Below are 21,513 nucleotides of genomic sequence, written 5' to 3'. Positions count from 1 at the left end.
GGACAAATAACAAAAGCTGAAGTAGATGTGGAAAAAAAGGGAACTCCTCCTGTACACTGTTGGTGAGATTGTAAATTGGTACAGCCACTATGGAAAACAGTATGGAGACTCTTCAAAAAATTTAAAAAAGAGCTGCCATATGATCCAGCAATTCCACTTCTGGGTATTTATCTGAAGAAAATAAAAACACTAATTTGAAAAGATATATGCACCCTTATGTTCACTGCATCATTACTAGTAATAGCCAAGATATGGAAGCAACCTAGAAGTCTATCAATAAATCAATGGGTAGAGAAGATATGGTATACACACACAATGGAGTATTGTTGAGCCATAAAAAGAATGAAATCTTGCCATTTGCGACAACATGGATTAACCTAGAGGGTATTATGCATATATATCACACACATATATATACACACATTGTATATATACATGCACAGTAATAAACACATTTATACATGTTTGAAGGAGAAAAGTAGAAGCTGTTTTAAGTAATCTCCATTTAACCGACTCACTAGATTAACTGATGCTCTCCATTTCCTTGAAAAAGCAAACTGATTGATGGCAAGAGCAAGCTGCGGGCTTTCAGTTAGCAGGCTTCTGTCTGGCACACCCTTCACTTCGATTTCCACTTGCTGCAAAATATGTTTATCAAGGGTTAGTTGAGTTTGTCATAGTGGGTTGAATAATATTATTATTGAATGATACTGAATATTCCCCAACAAGTCATGTCCACCCAGAAGCTCAGAATGTGATCTTACTTGGAAAGTGTCTTTGCAGATGGAATTCAGATAAGTATTGAGATAAGCTCACATTAAATGTGGGTGGGTCCTAAATGAGAGTATCCTTATAAGAGACAGAGAACTCAGATACAGAAAAAATGACCATGTGAAGACAGACAGAAATTGGAGTTATGCTGCTACAAGCCAAGGAAGACCTGGGGCCACCAGAAACTGGGTGAGTCAAGGAAGGATTGGAAAGATTCTTCCTTAGAGCCTTCAGAGGGAGCATGGCCTGCTTGCAACTTGATTTTGGACTTCTAAGTGCCAGAACTGTGGGAGAATAAATTTCTGTTGATTTAAGCCACCCAGTTAGTTGTGATTTGTTATGGCAGCTCTAGGAAACTAATACTTACCAAACTGATGATGTCAGCTCAACTCTTTATCATGATTACATGAACTGATGACATGTATGTGTGAAGAGTTGCTTTCTGTGAAAACCAAGTTGAATAGAAAGTCTAGATAAAAGTGTGTTCCCTTTTTATTTATTTATTTTTTAAGGTATTGGTTATTTAACTGTGGACAAAACAGTTCTACAAGATTTGGGGAAATATACTGAAAATCTACAAGAATTTCGTACCTATTTCACAACTGTGTAATGTAATGCATGTAATTTGTATAGAGAAGGTCTATAAGCAGATGTATACTGAAGAGGTAGAAAAGGCCTTGTTCCTACATTAAATAATTGGCAACTAAAAAATATTTATATTTTAAATTAAAATATCTAAGAACACGTGTTATTTATTGTTTATGATATTCTGCTTTAAATGACTTTTTAGATTAAACAACTTAAGGTTCCCAGACAAGGGCTGTTACTGTATTGTGGGAAGACAAATTTGCAATGTCTAAGGCCAATTAGTTTCAAGTACATTGGTTTTTACCTTGTCGTCTTTTCAATTGCCATTAACTCTACAGATGCAGATGATTCCAGGTGATAATTTTCAGCTGTTCGGCTTTCTGTCCTTACAAGGCCACACCTGGTTCAGTCTCATATTTTCCTTGGATGAAATCCTGGGTTAATACTGCTGGAAGAGACGCCCTATTACACACACATTCACTAATTTTCCAAAATGCAGTGTCTCTGTCACCCTATTAGAAATAATATAGTCTGCCACATTTTGAAAAGAAGCATTTGCCCTCCTCTCCACTGTTACATTTTTTTTTATTTTTTAAATATTCTAGACACAGATTTCCAGGCAGTTGGCTTCGGGCCTAGCCTGGCCTTAGAAGAGACTTCACAATTCATTGTCTACCTTCCACTATTGAGCTATATGTTATGTTGGAGGAACATAAAACCATGTTACTGAAAATATTCTTAATTACTGAAAATATATCAAATATACTGATACATCATTTATTTCTGCCCTAATTACCCTTATAAACACAGCACTACAGATTTACTAGAGACAGTGAACTATTTCTTTTCAGAAGGAAATGCTATTTATTTTTTTCTAAAGCAAGTTGAAAGAAAGCATCAATTATATTACCAGTTAAAGTGAAACTTGAAAACTAGCATTTTCCCAAAATAACAGCAAAAATGCTATGAGACAAATAGCTATAAAGTATTAACAAAACCATATTTTACTAAAATATTTTATTGCAATAAGATATCCACTCTGCTCAAAATCAATACAAAGTAAGTTATTAAAATTATTTACATACAAATGAAACTATAGTTAATAACTGTGAGTAAACAGCATCAACACAATTTTAGACTCTAAATCACTATATAATTTTCTAAGATTGTTAACAATAGTAAAGGAAAAACATCCTGATCATGGTTGGTAAATTCACTGATTTACATAAAAAGAAAAGCCTTCCATCAAGTACATTTAAGACAAATAATTCATTCTTTTGAAGAGTAACTGGAGAAAGTCTAATTTACACCTATACACCACAGTCCAGTGAACTGTATGATTGGTTAAATAGCATATTTTCCAAACTTCACACCTATTTCCCACCAGATTTTACCTCAGTATTAATGTCAAAGTAAATTGAATTTCAAATATTAAAAACAAGTATCTACATTACTTTTCAGTCAGTTTGAAGCTAATATCCATGGTGTAACAAATTCTGATATTTGCACTGTGTCCATTCAGATATGCCCACAAAAAGTAGTCTGTTGATGAGTTTAAAAATACATTAAGATGACAAATCTGTTTCATTCTGAAATGAAACTTTAAGAATATATTTTTATTAGGCATTTTGGTAACAAATCATTACCCTATATAGTTGACTTATTCAGTATATTTTTAAAAGTAAGTGAAGTCCACCAGTTTTTGTTGGGAAAAAAAAAAATCATTTCTCCAGTTGTTGAGGAGTACTAAAAGCTTCGTAGACATTAGCCGCAAAGTCTCTCACTTGCTCCATCATCAACAGATCCTAGCAAAGATGACAATAAAATGTTACAGTTTGTAAAAAGTACAGATAATTTGAATTCATTTCTGAAATAAAGCAATGAATTTAGGTCTAAGTTTTGTGGCGTTAAGGTCTAGGAGATATTTATTGTTTAGGTTCTTATATTAGGGATGGTAAGTATGCTATATATTCAAGTGTGACTTTGAGAAAAGACCCAAAATGGTCTTCAAATGGATTTTTATGTGTGCCAAGTGCCAGATAAATATCTTTTGAGTAAAGGATTACAATACTAAGGATACAAGTCTAAAGGTACTTTGGCTGGACGCTGACATGATGTGGTTGAGGTATATTACTTTCTAGAAGATTTAATATAGAATATATGTAGTATGTCATATATATATATATATATATATATATATATATATATATACGCACATACATAAACCACACATGCGCACTTGAGAACAATGGTTCTAAAGGCATTTGTGAGTGAAAAGGAAAAAAAATTACATCTTTATTTTCATTAACCTTTAACTAAAATCGAGCATTTCCTTCAATCATGAATATAAGCAACAAACTGTGATAGTATTAGCAGAACTTGTGAATTTATCTTCTGTAGAAATCATTTTCGTATCATATGATAGTTGTAGAAGTTACATGAACTGCCATTACGTCTTGTATAATGCGTGAACAAAGAAGCAATATTGTGACATCAATTTTTAAAAGTATTTTGAAAATTATATAATTGATTTTCTTTAAACCCTATGTATTTTACAATATGCATTTGTAGATATTGTTCTTAGAAGGGGTCCATAGACTTCATCAGACTGTGAAAGATCCTTGACACAGAAATGGTTAAATGCCCCTGTGAGAGGCAGAGGACTAGGAAGTGAACCTAGTCTTTGTGTCCCTCTTAAGTACCAGAAAACCAAAGTGAGCTTTAGGCAAGTCTTGATCTCATGGGTAAATTCTCTGAACATCATTCGGTATTTTAACTCATAGAAATGATAGTTAAAAAAATTGGTGGAAGTCTTGTCAATTAACAGCCTATTATATACATTTAATCTATATCCAGTCACACTAGAGAACTTTGTAAACAGTATCAGTGGTATTTTTACTAGATTGAAACCTTTTGTTTTCATTATCAATTATACAGATTTTAATTAAGTAGCACATAAATTACTTAAGCACCAAGGCTGCTGGTGGTGTATTATGCTCAGTTTTATTACACTTGTCTGTCAGGATAAACGGCCTAGTGATGTAGCCAGAGACTTTATGAAAGTGGAGAAAAGTAAAGTTAAGGTTTGAATGCCAGAAGTTACAGCCTTTTTTCTCACACTGATATACATGTGAAAATTTAATTAAAAATTTAAAACCAAGTTTTTAATGTAAAAACATTTGAGCTTAAATTAAGTTTAAAATTAAGTGAAATGAGATCAGCTTTACTCACTCTTCTGCAATATGAATGCCTAACTCTCACGGGTGAGAAACATGGCAAAGAAGACTGAACAGAACAATGAGGGGAAATAAGCTTGTGAAGGACAAGCTAATGACACTATACAGAGAAAAGAAGAAATACAACCCAAGACTCAGTGCTCTTCATGTTCCTGAGTAGAAAGTCCACATAGAAAATACTCTAACTTGTCTGAGAAGATGCCGTCTTTACAGTGAGGGCTCAGGGTCTCTTCTCACTGCACATTACTGCAGTAGTTTGGAATTGAGGGGTATTGCAAGTCATTTTTTACTTGTAATACCGTTTCCAAGTTTGCAAATGACACAGAAAAAACTTTATGTGGATTCAAAGTTATCCTTTTAATATCAGTATCACTCCATGCGCTCTAAAGTGCTTTCCTAAGAAAGAAGGAGTAATAGGTAGACTAGTGAAAAAATTTCAATAACCTACTTGTCTATGCAGCGTTTAGTTAGCAAATTATTGGTGTACTATTAATAGTTATATTTGTTAATTATTAAAATGCTTTACTTCTCTACAAAAATGTTTTGGTTTTCCTTAAAATTTGAGGAACGAATCTGCCTCAAGGCTCAATATTCTCACTAGCACAGCTTAACTGTACACTGACCCCTAGAATGTATCTGGACTAAAATGCAGTCTAACAGGTGTAGAGCTATAATATGGAGATGGAAATTTCTAACCTAATCAATTTGCCATGATACGTTCTTACTCTAATGGGGCACTCTATCACATGTGGTTTCAAGTTTTTGGTTTCTTTGAACAAACATCACAGGAGAGAAATGTAATTTTACGTTAGGCAAACAGGACCACCTCCAAAAATACAATCTATTTATAAAACCCCAAAGCTTTCTTCTTACCTGAACAAAATGACTAGGTGTTTCACTGCAAACGGAATGGATCTGTCCATTTATTATTGGAATTATCTTAGCTAAAGGCAGGCTGACACTGGAAAGACTGAAAAATCATCACAGTAATAATTATTTTCTGAACTTTTCTTACAGGTATTTAACATTTTAATTGTAAAATTAATAAATAGGTATTGAAAAATCCTTAATGTATTCATAAGAAAATAAAAATCACATAATTCTACCACCTAGATAAAACTGTATACTTGACATCATGGTTAATTTCTTCAAGTAATTTTTATAAATATTGATGCTTGTGTGTTTTTAACAGATAACTATAACCTCCAAAGAAATATTGCTTTGAATTTTTAATTCATAAGCAGTTTTCACCTTATTAATATATCTCCCAAAGTTGTGTTTTTTAATTACACGGTAATCCATCTACCTGTGACAATTTATATCATCAGCTTCCTAGATTGGGCATTTAAGTTTTTGCCTAATTTTCCTTAATATAAATAACTCTTTGTGTTAACATGGGATTACTGGGTCAAAGGGTATTAATATTTTTAAGGTTTAAAAAATATATTTAAAAAATAAAATGTATATTGCCAAATGCCCTCTGCTTTTCCAGCAGTGTGTGAGAATACCTGCTCCATCATGCCTTCTAAAATGCCAAGCATTATCTTTTTCTTTAATCATTGTATGTTTGGTAGCTGAAAATGATATCTCAACAGTTTTGATATTTCTCTTAATTTCTAGCAATGTTTACTGTTTTTCCCCTCCACTCCAGTGAATTGTACCATTACTTATCCTGCTGTGTAAGCAGGAAACCTAAGCATTAGTCTTGGCACTTACTTCTCCTGTATCCTATATCCAATCTCTCCACAATCTTAAATATTTCTCAAATGTATCTACTTTTCCCCATTGCCAAACCTAGTCCAAACTAAGCATTACCTCTTGTCTGAACATTCGTGAGATGAATAAATGTGAGATTATGTATAATGATTGTTAAATGATTATATGTGATATGATGTTATTATGTATGAAATGACTCTTAAAAAACAGATTGTTGTGTTTCCAACAGAAATTGAAGAGACCACTATCACACAAGGTCCATGAAGTTAGGTTCCACATCTGCTTTACTCACTGTATTCTCCTAGCACCCAGTAAAGGCCCTGGTGCACAGTGCATGTTCAATACGCACTTGCTGAATCAATTAATCAAAGTCTTCATTCATCTACTGCTATGTCCCACTCCAGCTTCCACTTTCCCAAGTCCTTCTCCACAAAGCAAAGTGATCCTGCAAGGCAAATCCTGCCACTTCTCTAGTGGCTCCCAGCATTCTCAAGCCGAGAGCCATAATCGGTGCTGAATTCTCGCCCCAACTTCATCTCACACCACTCTTTTCCCCCTTCCGTCTGTTCCACTGCCACCGGCCTTCTTCCAGGTCCTCAAAGTGAAACTTGGTCCTCCTGTCTTCAAAAGTCTTTGGCCTGTGGCTTCTGTCTTTAATCTCAACTGCCTCACTCCAGTCCAAGGTGTATTTAATAGTCACTCAGTTTTTAGATTTCAGTTCAAATGATTTCCTCAGGGAAAAATACGCTTGCACTTTTCGTGTTTGTTCCAATACTTCCATTACACGTTCATTGTTCTTTTCCTTTCTAACACTTATCATAGTTTGTACAATTATGTTTACTGTCTGTTTCTCCTACTAGATGGTAAGATCCATGAGGGTAGAGACCTAGTACAGCACTTGATACATAGCATGTGCTCAATAAATAGATGTTCGATGAAGGGACAGATTGGCCATTTCTCTCTGTTCTTTTGTGAAGTATCTGTGTTTATGACCATTTCTTTCTGTGGGTATTTCCTTCCTTAACCGATGTGTATATAATGCTATTAACTTCTTTGTATGACATATATAGTTTGCAAACATTTCCCCAACATTATCATTTGCATTTAATATTAATTATAAAGTTAACAAAACTTGTTTGATCTATGTTTTAAATTTTACAATAAAACCTATCATTTTGTTTATCTAAAGTTTTCATTCATTCTTAGAAAGATTTCCTCCACTTTGAGATCAAACAGTTGTTTTCTATCAGTTCATTTATGTTTTTATTGTTTAAACCTCCTGGTCACACACACACACACACACACACACACACACACACACGCTATACGTATGGTACAGGAGGACTTAATTTTATTATTACTATTTTACAATTAGTCACTGTAAAATGACTATTTGTCTTATTAACATTTATGAAATAATATAGCTCTTCCTCATCTTCGTCGTGTGCCAATATCCTGCATATTTTAGACTCCGTTTGTGGCTATTACATACTATTCCATTGCTTTATCTACTCTTTTATGAATAACATTACTCTAATAACTACACATTATATTCTATGTTCTATAGGTGAAGTACATTCATTCCTCTACTTTTTCAATAATTTCTTGAATATTCTCAGCCGTTTATTCCTCCAGATCACTTTTACTGTCAATTTTTCAGATTCAAAAATAAAGCAACCACCTTCTAATCCCTAATTTAGTGGTACTTCGGTTACATTTATAGATTAATTTTGGGAGGCTAACTTCACAATTTTTAGTTGATTTGGGTTTCTAAGTGTAAAATTATGTCACATTTATATAACAATTATTTTTTCCCTCCCTTTCCAAAACTGACATATCATTTTTGAAAGAATTTAACTTAGAAAATCAAGAGTCAGCAAATAGTTTATTATATAGTAATAAATGTTCAGGAAGTTGTCTATTTGCAAGATAAATATATAAAAATTAATGGTGTTTTTGCATTTTGTTCTCAAAATCAGTCATTTCCTAGCCTCACTGCATTGGTTAGAATAAAATGTTGCTGAATAGAGGGGAGGGGGGTTCACACAGAGTGAGGGATATAAATGATAAACGTCTAAGTTTTGCTTTGTCTTGTGCACCTGAAACTAATAAAAAAAAAAAAAAGATGCTGAATAAATATGTCAGTAGTGACCATCTTTTCTAAAATTTGTAAAATAAATAACTTTATTGGGGTGACATTGGTCAGTAACATTATGTAAGTTTCAGGTGTACAACTTTCTAATACATCATCGGTATGCTGCATTGTGTGCTCACCAGCCAAAGTCTAGTCTCCTTCCAAATAGTGACCATCTTTATATTGTTTTAGAATTTAATGGAAATAATTCTAGTGTTGTAACATTAAGTACAACTTTTGATTTCAAATATTCTTTTATTATGTAAAAAGTGTTTCTTATTTCTAAAAGATTTTATTAATAATAAATGTTAAATTTTATTGAATGCCTTTTCAGTAACACTAAAGGTAATGTTTTTGTTGTTTTTTTGTCCTACTTATTAATGTTATAAAGTACTGTCATAGATTTCTTAAAGCTTTAACCATCCTAGTGGTCTTAAAATAAATCCTAATTAGTCAGTGTGGAAGAATAATTAAAAACTCCAGTCTCTGATGTGAGACAGAAGTGACTGAACATATGGCTTTACTACTTGCTAGCTGTTTGACCTCAAGTTATTTAATTTTCTCTTAGTTTCCTCACATGTAAGAAGAGGAAAATAATAGTACCTACCTCTTAATACTATTTTAAAAATTCAATGAGATAATGTTCTGAAAAATACCTATCATTATACTTGCACATGGCAAAGGAAGTATTGGTTGCTATAATTGTTGCTATATATTTCTGGATTTCAGTTGCTTATATTTTATTTAGGATTCATACATTTATATTCATACTTTAAGTCTATACAGTTTTCCTTTTAGTTTCCATCTTTATCCATTATATTTTATATGGGTTATTACTGGTAATAGAAAATTTCTTGATTCTTAAACATTTATTATACATATAGTAGTATATATACATTATGTGCATGTTACATATAGTATATAAATATACACATAAATATAATTTGAGCTATTATTAGTTTGCATCACTTTTCAATTGACTCTCTTGAGGGTTCTGGATTATTAATTGTAATACAAATAAGTAATGATATTTTCTCTCTTTTCTAATAGTAAAAATCTTTTTTCTTGACTTATTGTGATGGCTAGAACTTCCATGATATGTTAAACTATAGGAACGAGAGTAGGCATCATTGGAATATTTCTACTATTGAATGTAAAGTTGGTTATTGACATGTAAGAAAAAGGCTTAGATAGGAAATATCTACTGAGTGCCTAGTGTGCATGATGAAATATGAAAGGGCAAAGATGACTTTGAGAGGAGTCTTAAAATGTAACTAAGGAATAAGACTCCAGTTTAAGGTGAAACCTGTCTGTTGTATATGAAAAGTACAGATGAGTAGTACAAGAGTTCAGAAAAGGAAGACTATCAATGGCTGATGTGGTTGTAGCAAAATTTTACAATTCTTCAGTGTATAAGAGCAAGTACTTGTTCATGTTAAAACAACTGTTACAATTCTTTATTACCACTCAGGAAATAACTAATACTTTGCTAGGTAGAGATTATAGTGAAATTTTATTAATTGGAACACCTTGATTTAGGAAGTATATAGGGGCTCAAATTTATTTTTTGTATAATATAAAGAATTGCTAAAAAAAATCTTAGGATGATATTTAAATTGCTTCAGAAAATAAATTTTATGGCTGCAAGCATTCCATAGCCTCAATGTTAATTGCAAATTATTCTTTTTGTACAATAAAGAAGAGTCCCTGAGAATTGGGCAAATAATAATCTCTTGCCCTACATATCTAAGAATTAAACGGATATTGCACATACATACTGCATATCAGTTACTGTTTCCTCTATTTTTAATGGAAGAGTTTATAGTCAGTTAACATTGATTTAGTACCTATTATTTTCTGAGTTTAATATAAAAAACAGAGGTTCTCAGAGAGTAAAGTCTAATAAGAGATCCAAGGTGCTCATGTTGAGATGATAAGGATATAATAAAACCATAAAATACCTTTGGCAGCATGAATCCATGACTTAGTAACAGTTATGATTAAAGGTACTAACAATAAGGGCTGAAAATTAACACATTTATGTAGCTGTAGAACTAACAGATAACTCATCAAATGGAAATCTATAACAGGAATGCCTGGTTATTATAATGACCAAAGTACTGGGTTATGTAGGTCAATTATGGTTTGCAGTACTGGAATAAATTAGAGAATACATTAAACTTAAAACATTTTCAGTTTTGTATTCTAAAGAATTAAAGAAAATCCAGTAATTGGAATTTGGCCTATAAAGGTAGTTTAATAACTTAAGTACTTCTATGTAGTGGAAAAATTGGGCGAAGAAATTAAAGTTTTAATATTGAATCCAGAGGGAGTTCTAATGAAGGAGTCATTGGTTTAACAGTTCAATTTGCTGAAAAATGAACATTCAAATTCATCCTCTAAATTTTTTTTGTTACCTGAAACAAAACATAAACGTATCCAAAGCACTATTTTATTAGACTGATTAACATTTTTACATGTAATCTTACCTATTCATGGAGTTACCATGTTGCAGGTCCTGTTCAGTAGGTCGAAAGAACTCAGCCATATTGTCTAGCAGTCTACTAAAACCTCGGTTTAAACAGGTATTCAAAACTGTACTAAAATCTGGACTACACAAAATAAGAAGAATAAGTTACTTTTTAAGATTCTCAATGGAAAAGGAAATAAATTCTATAACTGTGGCTACGTTTGACAGCCACCAACATTTCTAGGCACAATCTAGTTTTACAGCCTATAACACTATAACAATGTATCAAGGAGTCAATCTTTAAAATTACCATAAAAGTGAGCTTATTATTTAACGCAACACAATGAGAATATTCATTCACTTCTCTAGATTTTCTTACATTAGTCAGCACTTTGTACAATGTATTTTTAAAGCAATCAATAATATTATTTCTCTTAAGGAAACTCTTGAAGAGAAATCCTCTTATAGTCATAGATTATTGGTTTACTTTACACACTCCATCATGAAATACCAGTGATTTAGAAAATGTTGTTAAACTGTACAGATGAGGAACTGGATACTTGAGGGATGAAGAAATTTGTCAGATGGGATGCAATTAGTAAATAGGGGAGCTAGAATTTGAACCCAGGCCTTTTTGACCTTAAAGTTCAAGCTCTTTTCTTTATACCATATTAGTACTTCACAAAAAACTCTTTTATATAAAGAATAAAATATAGGTGATATGACAGTTGGAAAATGCCTAGTTGAACAGATTAGTTCTATCTTTGACATGCAGAAATCTCAATCTAGGTCAACTCATGGGAGTGGAGGGCTAAGGCTATAACATTTGGGAATTTTTAGCATACAGACAGTAGTGAAAGCAATAGTACATAAAATTGCTTGAGGCACGTGAGGATGAATTAACAAATACCTGGGAAACACTAATATTTAAAGGAAAGACAGGCATAGAGGAACCTAAGAAGAAATAATCTGATAATTTAGAGAAAAATTAAGAGATTATACTGCCATGGAAGCCATAAAGGAAAAGAATTTCAAGAACGGCTTGATCAACAGTTGTCAATTATGAGAGAAAGGTCAGGTAAGATGAATATTATGGGTTGACTGGATTTGGCAAATGATCACTGATGACCTTTTCTAGAGCTTCATAGAGTGATTTGGTGGAAACCTGAATAAGAGAAAAGGGGAGATCGCTACTGCAGAGTGTCAAAGGACTAGAATGTGATGAACTCAGAGAGTAGATTCAGTAGCTGAGATAACCTAAAAATTTGCTGATTTTCTTCAAGATTCTGAAAAAATATAAGCAGAAGATAGAATTTCCTCAGAAAACAGAACTAGAGAAATGGTCTTAAATTATCTTTAAAAGAAGTTTTGATATTTTAATCACTCAAGACAAAGTGGGAAGGACTGGTATTACTACTCAGATTTTACAATGATAAAACTACCTCCAAGAGTTTAAGTAGTGCAACCAGGGTGAACAGCTAGTAGAAGAGTCAGCCTTGAATCTAGGTCTTCCGGTCTTCTAATGTATAGTCTGGGGCCTGGCTGTCTTCTGGGTGATTTAAAACAGTAATACTCAGTTTAGAAAAGATGGGAAATTTTTATCACTTGAGATTTTAGATTACAGTCTATCCTGAAAGGGTTAGGGGGAATAGTTCTCAATATTGGGAGGGGAGGGGAGAAGGGGATGGAAGAGAGAGAGAGAGAGAGAGAGAGAGAGAGAAGTGTGTGTGACTCTGTGTGTGTGTGTGTGTGTTTACATGAAGATTAGCTGAAGCTAGGTAGCTCTGGCTTACAAGAGCATCTCTTCCCAACTCCCCAAGTCAGTACTGAGTGACTTCGAGTTGGTGGTTAGAACTGCTGCGGTTACCATTTCAGTTTTTTTGTTTTTTTTTACATAGGTGGTTCCTAAATATTTACTATTTATTAATATATACTGGGTACACCAGAATCATCCTTGAAAGCTCTTTTCAAAATATAAATGCTAACTATCTTCCAGTTCCTCAACTAGAATATCAGAATCTCTAGGCTAGGGAAGTAGGTGGGCAAGACACGGGTTATCTTGAAAAAAATCTCTGCTTCCCTCCCCACCGTAATAAGAGAAGCACTAATTTAGGTAGGAAATCTTACCTAAAGGCAGGAGAATAGATTCTAAATTTAATTTTAACAAAATATTATGTTGAATATATTGTTTAAATAAAAATGGTCATCATACAATCAAAATAGAAATACGTTTTCTGTTACACGCAGTTCACATACCTTTCCAACATGTCTCTAGTTTCATTGAGTAGTTTAATAGTGGTAACATCTCTAGGAGAAAGCCCACAGGCCTGTGAAATTAAAATGCCACACTTCAGATTTCAAATATTAGCACAGGGTTACAATGAAACTAGTCATATTAATAAACTCAAGAGTTCAAGAAGTCTAAAAGTTTATGTTCTATCAACAATTAAAAAAAATGTTAAACTGAAAAAACTGTAAAGGTTCATATGTACAGGTGAGTAGTATTACATATACGAGTCAAAGTAAAATTAAACTTTGTAAGATCTTTGTTTATCTGGCCTCTCTTGGACACATTTCTAGAATATGTTTACAAAGGAAAAAATAGGCTTTGAGGTTGCAGAGGCCTGGAATATTTTTTTTCCTTTTATTGGTTAAGACATTTTATAAGGACATTTACATGTCTTTTTCATCAATCTACTCTAGTCTGGGGCTCTGTGTGTGTCCTTTCAATGTCAAGTTTCAGGTTTTAATTCAATTCAGTAAAATTTGGTCCATCATTCCTCTCTTCACCTGTTCTTTTGAACCATTTTATTTTTTAGTTCCACTGTCAAATTTTAAAATTTGGAAATTGTTTTGTTACTTCAGAAAACTTTTTTAATACTCTTATTGCATCTCCTTGAGATTCTATTTGTTCGTAACTTTTCGCTTGTTTCTTTCATTAATTCTGTCCCATCTGTTCTGCTTGTTCATTTTAGCCTCCATCCTGCAAGCATGCCTGAAATGGGTTGCAACTTTTTTTTGGCCTACTCATGAATGTAGGCTCTCTCAGCATCCAAATCAGTCTATCTTTGGGGTCTTTAAGGGAGGGCAAAACCTGCAAGCAGTGAAAAACATGGCAGACTTTATTGTAATGCTGAAGTAGGAAATGGAGGCCTTTCTGGTTTAAGACTTCTTTAGTTGTCAAGTGAAAGAGAGTCTTTTCTCAACTGCAAAGAATCGGTACAACCCACTCACATATGAAAAAAACAGTAATTATTTTAAAATGAGGTATATAACCTACACTCTTTGGCATCTTTTTATTCTTAATCAATGAATAACTTAAATCACTACTGCCTGGAACACACCAGTGTCTAACAACACTATGGTGGATAACTGTTAGATTAGGCATTTGTTTCTCAACTGGATGACTACAACTTCCTTCAGTCCATTTGATTCTGCAATCAGTTACTGGCCTGATTAAAATTTACCTTTCTTTGTCTATAAATTGAAGTTCAGACTACTGACCTGGCGTACAAAGCAATTCACAATCTTCCCCCAACTGTCAGCTCTATTTTTTGCCACTTGATCTCATAGAAATGCACTCTAGCCACATGAATTGGTCTCCGGAGTTTCCCATGTGTAATGCAATTACAATCATAATGTAATGTAACGGTAATTTCAGTAACCAATTGTCCTATTCATTTTATATTCTGATCATATAGCATAGTATCTGGCACATAACTAATACCCAATAAAAATCTGCTGACTATCTAAAATTATAAATGTTTCTAACTAGAATTCATGTTTGAAATTTGTTTTCTAAATTAATGAGATTTTACTTAAATTATTGAAATTATGTCTTTAAATCACTTACCTCAGAAATCTAAATTTTAAGGGATAGTAAAAAAAAAAAATTAAAAATATAGAGTAAGTGGTTTGGTTAGATGGTTATAAATTAAGCACCTGCACTGCTAATGGAGTTTCTTCGTCTGGCATCATGTAATGGCATAATAAAGATTTGGATCCATCTTTATTAATCCAAGAGGAAGATTTATGCTGCTCAACGAGATTTCTGATTTCTTTTAGTTTTTGCTCCAAGTCCAAAAGGGACAGAGAATGTTTAAGAGAAACACTAGAAACAGAGAAAACGAAATTGGGATTAACTGAAACTATACAACACAATATATACTCTTCCTAACTGGTGACTAACTGGGATCCTGTTTCATCCAGTCAAACCTGAAACTGCTGATGGTGAAATCATCAGAGTAGATTAAGAAATCAGCCATCAGTTAAGGGGCACTATTACAGAGCCAAGAAAAATCTTGCTGCAGATTTCACAAGTAAACTCCCACTGTGATTAGAGACATTATTAGTATAAACGGGAGATAAACTCTTCAGAGGTAGATTTTAAAGTAGAACTTTTATCTCATGACCCAAATATTTCTGATTTGTTTGGAAGTCAATCAATAAACAATGAAACATTAAAACCTCCCTTAGTATCAAAAGGTTGATAATGGTGAAGAAAATGGATTCCATAATTCAATATCCAAGGGCTGTGTCTGTCTTAGGTTACAAAGAATTTCACGAACCACCATTTGTCAAGTTTCATTAACTTCGCTAGAACAATTCTGATTTTTCTTTTATTCATCAGAATAAGGAAGTCAGAAAAGCCAAACAAAATGCCTTACCTTCCTAAAATCTTCTGCACAGCTTGTTTAATGACAGTGATCAATTCTGTCAGACCTATTAAAGGAAAAACAAACATAAAAGCCTTGTTTATCTTTTAAATTCCTCAGTAATACCAGGAATGAATTACAATTAGTTTAAAGGTCACAAATAAGAATCTCACCATCTCCGAGGAGATGCTGAATGCTTGACAAATATTGCTGTTGGACATCTGGCGGAGCAAGAGCTGTCTGTATCAACAGAAATAAGGTTAAATTATCCAGTATTATTAGTAAATAAATAATACTTTCAGTATAACTTGAGCAATTTTCAGGACCTGGAATAATAGGCAAAATAATACTCTTTAATGTAACAAAAAGTCTAGTTTCAAAATACGAAAAGCAATAATGCTAAAAGTTTACAATCACATAAAATATGAAGATATTTTATAGAAATTATCGGAAAAATAATATTCGGTTAAATTTTGAACCTCTTGAAACAAAGGGCAATATCTTTTTAAATCTATTAAACTTACAGTGCCATTTTTGCCAACTGCTGCATTATCCAGGTAAATGTATCCACCAATAATGTTTAACTGGACTCGCAAAAGAACAACCAGCATACAGGTACTATATACAGCTACGATACTTCTTGTGAAACCTTCACAGAGAAAAGAAAACCATTTGGTACTATTATTAAAACACAAATAAATGTATAAAATCAGAAATCATCCCTATGGTTATTTTTTCATAAGATGATTTAAAAAATTCATTTGTAACTGTTTTGTACAAGAATATATCAATTCAAAATATTTCAAAGTCTATCTCCTTATAACTTTTTAATGTAAATTAGGTATGATCTTAATTGCAACAATAACACATATTGAGTTAAGGGTTATATATTATTAGCTTTAAAAGGGAAACAAGAGGACTGGGAAGCTAAGAGTTGCAGCCTCAGAACTGATTTGTCCGGGGAGCTAGTTCAGAGTAAGAGAAGAGGGCTGAGCATGGAAGAACTCCAGCCTCCAACGGCAGGCAAAGGAGGGTGAGCCCATTAAAGGGCTGGAGGAAGGTATGGAAACTGGGGGAACATCTGGAGACGAGGCTTCATAGCAGCCTAGGACAGAGTGTTCAAAACAGAGGACAGAGCCAAGGCGTTGACTGTTGCCGGGAGGCCTAGCAGGAGGAAAATGTCCACTGGATTTAGCAACACACAAGTTACTACTGACGATTGCAAGAGTTGCTTGGGTGGAGACTCGGGACTGGAAGGCAGGCTGTAGTGTGTCAAAGAGTGAGTGGGAGTGAGAAGGGAATGTAGAAATCTTTGGTATCATATCAGGGGTGTGAGAACGTTTAATAACTGAAAGGAAATACAGGGTACTACACAGGTTTAATTTATTTTCAAATAGGCAAAGCTTAAGCATGACTCAGTTGATAAAGATTAGTCAAGTGGATGGGAAAATGTAGGAATAATAGATAGCATTAAGTTCTAAGACGTGTGTGTGTGTGTGTATTACCCAGGGCATTTCTTTGTTTCAAATTTTTATCACTAATGAAAATTTGTATATAATATCAAAGTAACTATCTGGATTGGAGTAAAAACTTCCTTTAAAGTGTAATATCAGTACCTAGTAGAGGCATACAGTGATCTAGGACAGGTTTATATATTATCATAACAGTAACAATAACAACAGCACCACTGCTGCTAACATTTACCCAGTACTTTCTACGACCAGACATTGATCTACTTGCTTTGTGAGATTTAATCCTGACAACAACTATGAGATAAAGAAGAGTCATCCATATAACAGAGTATAAATTTCCCTTTAGAAATATTTTAAGGATGTGCTGTCACACAGAATATGTAGGCTTACTGATAATCTTCAGATCCTCCCATATTTCTAGCTTGTTTGAAGGCCTAAAGAAAAAAATATGAAAATAATCAGGTAATCTAACAGAAAACTTTGAACTTTATAGCTCTACATTTAATTATAGTTTATCACAGGGTAACTGCAGAAAACAAAGCCCACAAAATATAGGAACAAAACTACTGCAATTTCAGTAACCAATGATAACAACCATTTTCACTAGTACATTGATATATACCCTTCCAGTCCTTTTCTTCTCTTTGGAATTTTTGTAAAATCATATAGGGAAAGAAGGAAAAATGTTTTTTTTCCCTGATTTACATTTTACGTATAATAAAGTAGGTCCTATAATCCCTTCTAAGGTAAATAATGAAGTATTTTTTGTTTAAAGTGTCATTACGAACACATGAATTTAAATGTATATTTGATATGTTTCAACCCACTGTAGTTATTAGTCTTATTGATGTTAAAATTACCCATCTTTGATCAATGAGGGGACTATTCAGGTTGGTTCCTGAATCCTTTTGACATGACCCCAATTAGCCTTCCTTGCTTATTGACACAAAAAGTTGTTCTGGGTTTATCTTGTTCAATTCTTGCAGCAGACCTGAAATCAGCCATTTTTTCCGAGAGTCCTAGTTCCCTGTAGTAGGAAACGGTAGTCTGAAACTGCAGCCTTCGATTAGGGATATGCATTGCTACTGGGTAGGTCATTATTTCTATGCCTTTTCAGTAGACTAAGCTAGTAAGTGTGTGTGTGTGTGTGTGTGTGTGTGCGCGCGCGCGCGCGCGCGGGCATATCTATTTATATAAACACATATTCAAAGAGATAAAATACATTAAGAATTCATTCTGAAACTTCTAATTCAAAATTAGAACCATGGGGCTTTAACTTCACATCATTGATAATACCCCCGTATTTCTTTGTCAACACCAGAAATCAGTGAAACCAATGCAATTACTAATTTGCATTATCCCTCACTCTATGCACAACAGTCTCAGAATAGCAAAAGCAATATTTAAAAGACTTTAATGTTTTTGTTTTTCAACTCTGTGAGCTCTAAGAGCATATATCCCACTAAGAATTTACAGTCAAATTTCTGTTTTAAAGGCCCCTGGCACAGTTTCTGTCTTTGCGGTTATACCACCAACTAGACACATTTTTAGGCTAATTTATTTTACTATCATTTTTAGACATTGGTTTTTAAACATTAAATAGTTTTATAAATATGTATTTATATGGTCCCAAAGGCAAATTTATATAACACAGTATATTTAAAGAAATCTGTTCCCATTCCCCTTTATCCTCCCTTCTTCATAGATTATTATTTAAAAATACTTTGCCATGTTTTGCTCCATATAAATAAATATGTATTGATATTTATATCTGCCCCTTAGATAAATGGTAGCATACTATACACATTATACTTTACCTTTTAAAAAATACATAACAATATATCCTGGAGATCATTCTGTAGGAATATAAAGATAATCACCTCCTCCCCCACCATTGGTCAATAGATAGTTTGTTTTAATTCTCTCATATGAGTCTCAGGCATTTCATTTTTAGGTAGTAGACAACAATACAGAAAGATTCTGTCACACAGTCTAATTCCCACTTAGTCAACTGTTTGTAGCTGTCTTAACTGGGATGCATTTACAAAACTGGCTGTGTCTGGGCCATCTTTGCAGCAGCTTTAGGTCTGCACTTCCTGCCGTGTAGATACATTCTGTCTCATGTGCTTATCATGTGCTCTTGCTCCTTCCAATGCATCATATTCTGCAGAGATATGATAGTCTAGGCGATTCTTTACCTCCTTGTATGCTCTATGCAGCCATTTCCGGTAAGTAACCTCCAAGGCTATAGCATGTCATCCCTCTGGACGTCAAAACTGTAATGGTGTTTCTGAACCAGTGCCTGATGTGACTTCTCCAGATCAGCTGCACTCTGGATGTATTTGAAGGAAGCCTGTTTTACCTCTTCTAGTTGGGCAATTTTTTGCTTATTGAGTTTATCATCAAATTCCCCAATACAGGCACCATATATTTTTTTTTTAACTGCGTAGACAATCAACCGTATTGTTGATATGGCAGAGATGGTCTCCGGTGTAATCACATATATTTCTTTGGATAGAAAATTTAAGAGAAGCCCAGTTCCGAGCACATAGGGTCCTGTTACACCGGTTTTAGGATTAAGGAACAGGGATCAGCCCATGATGAACTTTTCCTCCATATTCAGGAAGAGGCGGTACAGGGACAAGACTCGGCTGCCCAGGGTGAAAGATCCTTGTTGCCTCCAATACCTGTGGGCCGAGGAGGGCTGTGTTCTCGAGATGGGGCTGCTGTGGCAGTGGCAGAATGTACCACCCAGGACAACAGTCTGCCTGGGGCAGGAGCAAGATAGTTGCTTGCAAGTCTCTCCTTTTTTTTTAAACCACAGCACAGTACTCCCCTGTGTGAATACGCTATGTGGATAGAGTTCAGTGCTTTTCAAACCACCTATGTGGAAGGAACAGTTGTTTTTTTTTTCTTTCTTTCTTATTTCCAATCTGTCACAGACCAATACTATTGTAAAACACAATTAAAATAAATTACTAGAAAAATGAAATAAAAACCCAGAAAGATATACAAACACATATTCTTTATTACTATATTCAGAAATAAATTTACATTTCAATAAGAAGTTGAGTTACCATTACAATTGTGGGACATTACTAGCGTCTTATCTTTCTTTGCCACTGAACAGACACTAGAGCTCCCATTACCCCTTTCCTAGATGGCACAGGTTCAGAAGATCTATGGAGTGAATCCTACAAGGTACTGCTGCAACCTGAAGCTAATGTTTAAGCCTCACGGTGGAATGCCATATTTATTCTGATAAAATTGAGAATCAACCAAAATTCAAGGGTTAAGTATTCTAACACAGGTAAATCACATTTTCTTTTGAATGTTACCTCATAAAAAATTTAAAGTGCTTGTTACAGAAATCTAAATGAAACAAGGTAAGAAAACAGCACTTCCAAAAATTTCAATATAGGAAGTACTTAGTAGCAACAGTCTAAGGAAGGGGAAATAAGTCTTGAAACTATCTAGTTGAGGTGACTTTAGTAGGAGAGGGAAGAGTTATAGCCATACAGGACATTTCTTCATATTGCCATTCACCATTATTAGACCTTAAAAGTAGACTTAAACTTAGAGTTATAAGAAAAATAAGTTCCGGAGACCTAAGGCACAGCAATGGTGAGTACAGTTATTAAAATGCATTGTATACTTACAATTTGCTGAGAGAGTAAATCTTAAGTGTTCTCATTACACACACACATGTAACTACATAAGGTGCTGGATATGTTAATTACCTTGATGGTGGTAATCATTTCACAGGTATGTATTTTTAAAAAATGATTTAAAAAAATTCACCTTATTATCTTTTTAAAAGATTTCGATTCCAAATCTATGTAGAAGAACAGAGAAAACACTTTGTATTTAAAGATTCATTTCAAATGATTTGTCTAATGGAATTAACTCCAAGTTAAATACCACGACACTCTTTAATGTCACTGAAATATAAGTATCTGTGTAAGAATTACACTAATCCTTTCCAAGTGTTCTACCTCTCTTGTGAGGTAGGCTGTTGAAGATTCTTTGTCACTGAAACTTCATGGCCATTATCAATCTCCACTAAGAATGCCAAGCACTGAAAACAGTGATGGACATTTACTTGCTGTCACAAAACTGACAAAATAAGACTACCAAGTCTTTTATTTATTTCTGATTAGCTATTGTTATAATTAGTTTAAATAGAAAATGAACTTGCTTGACAGGCTTATATGAGAGCTTAGCTGACTAAAAATTAATACAAAAGCAGTCATAAGATTGGAGGCCTTATTTAATTACACTTCGTCAGGGCTTAAACCCCTCTTTAGCAAATGGTTTTCAACTGGACATTCTCACCCCACAAACTGCAAATAGTACATTCAAATCAAAAGAAAGGCAAGAAAAAAATAATATGAGATATTTAAAAAGGAAACAGTCAATGAGAACTGTTGCCCGTCTTAAACACCCAGGAGCTTAAGAACTTCTCCTGTGT

The 21,513-nt window shown here is 33.7% G+C and overlaps 1 protein-coding gene and 1 pseudogene across 1 annotated transcript in view; both read right to left on the bottom strand.

The window, feature by feature from the left end:
- Positions 1-2,359: 2,359 nt before the first annotated feature.
- The window catches only part of PEX3 (peroxisomal biogenesis factor 3), a 32,273-nt gene continuing 13,119 nt past the window's right edge, over positions 2,360-21,513 (bottom strand). Inside the window, exons 4-12 of the mRNA XM_019744459.2 lie at positions 17,433-17,476; positions 16,095-16,219; positions 15,744-15,810; positions 15,583-15,637; positions 14,858-15,026; positions 13,172-13,242; positions 10,935-11,057; positions 5,469-5,565; positions 2,360-3,164 (exon numbers count right to left, since the gene is read on the bottom strand). Coding sequence (XP_019600018.1) covers positions 3,081-3,164; positions 5,469-5,565; positions 10,935-11,057; positions 13,172-13,242; positions 14,858-15,026; positions 15,583-15,637; positions 15,744-15,810; positions 16,095-16,219; positions 17,433-17,476 — 835 coding nt within the window. The 3' untranslated portion in view covers positions 2,360-3,080. The remainder of the gene's footprint in view (positions 3,165-5,468; positions 5,566-10,934; positions 11,058-13,171; positions 13,243-14,857; positions 15,027-15,582; positions 15,638-15,743; positions 15,811-16,094; positions 16,220-17,432; positions 17,477-21,513) is intronic.
- LOC141571771 (ATP synthase peripheral stalk subunit b, mitochondrial pseudogene) lies at positions 17,484-19,852 on the bottom strand (annotated as a pseudogene).

This window comes from Rhinolophus sinicus, linkage group LG05 (assembly GCF_036562045.2).
Source record: "Rhinolophus sinicus isolate RSC01 linkage group LG05, ASM3656204v1, whole genome shotgun sequence".
Classification (NCBI taxonomy): Eukaryota; Metazoa; Chordata; class Mammalia; order Chiroptera; family Rhinolophidae; genus Rhinolophus; species Rhinolophus sinicus.
This window is presented reverse-complemented; position numbering and strand designations above follow the sequence as displayed.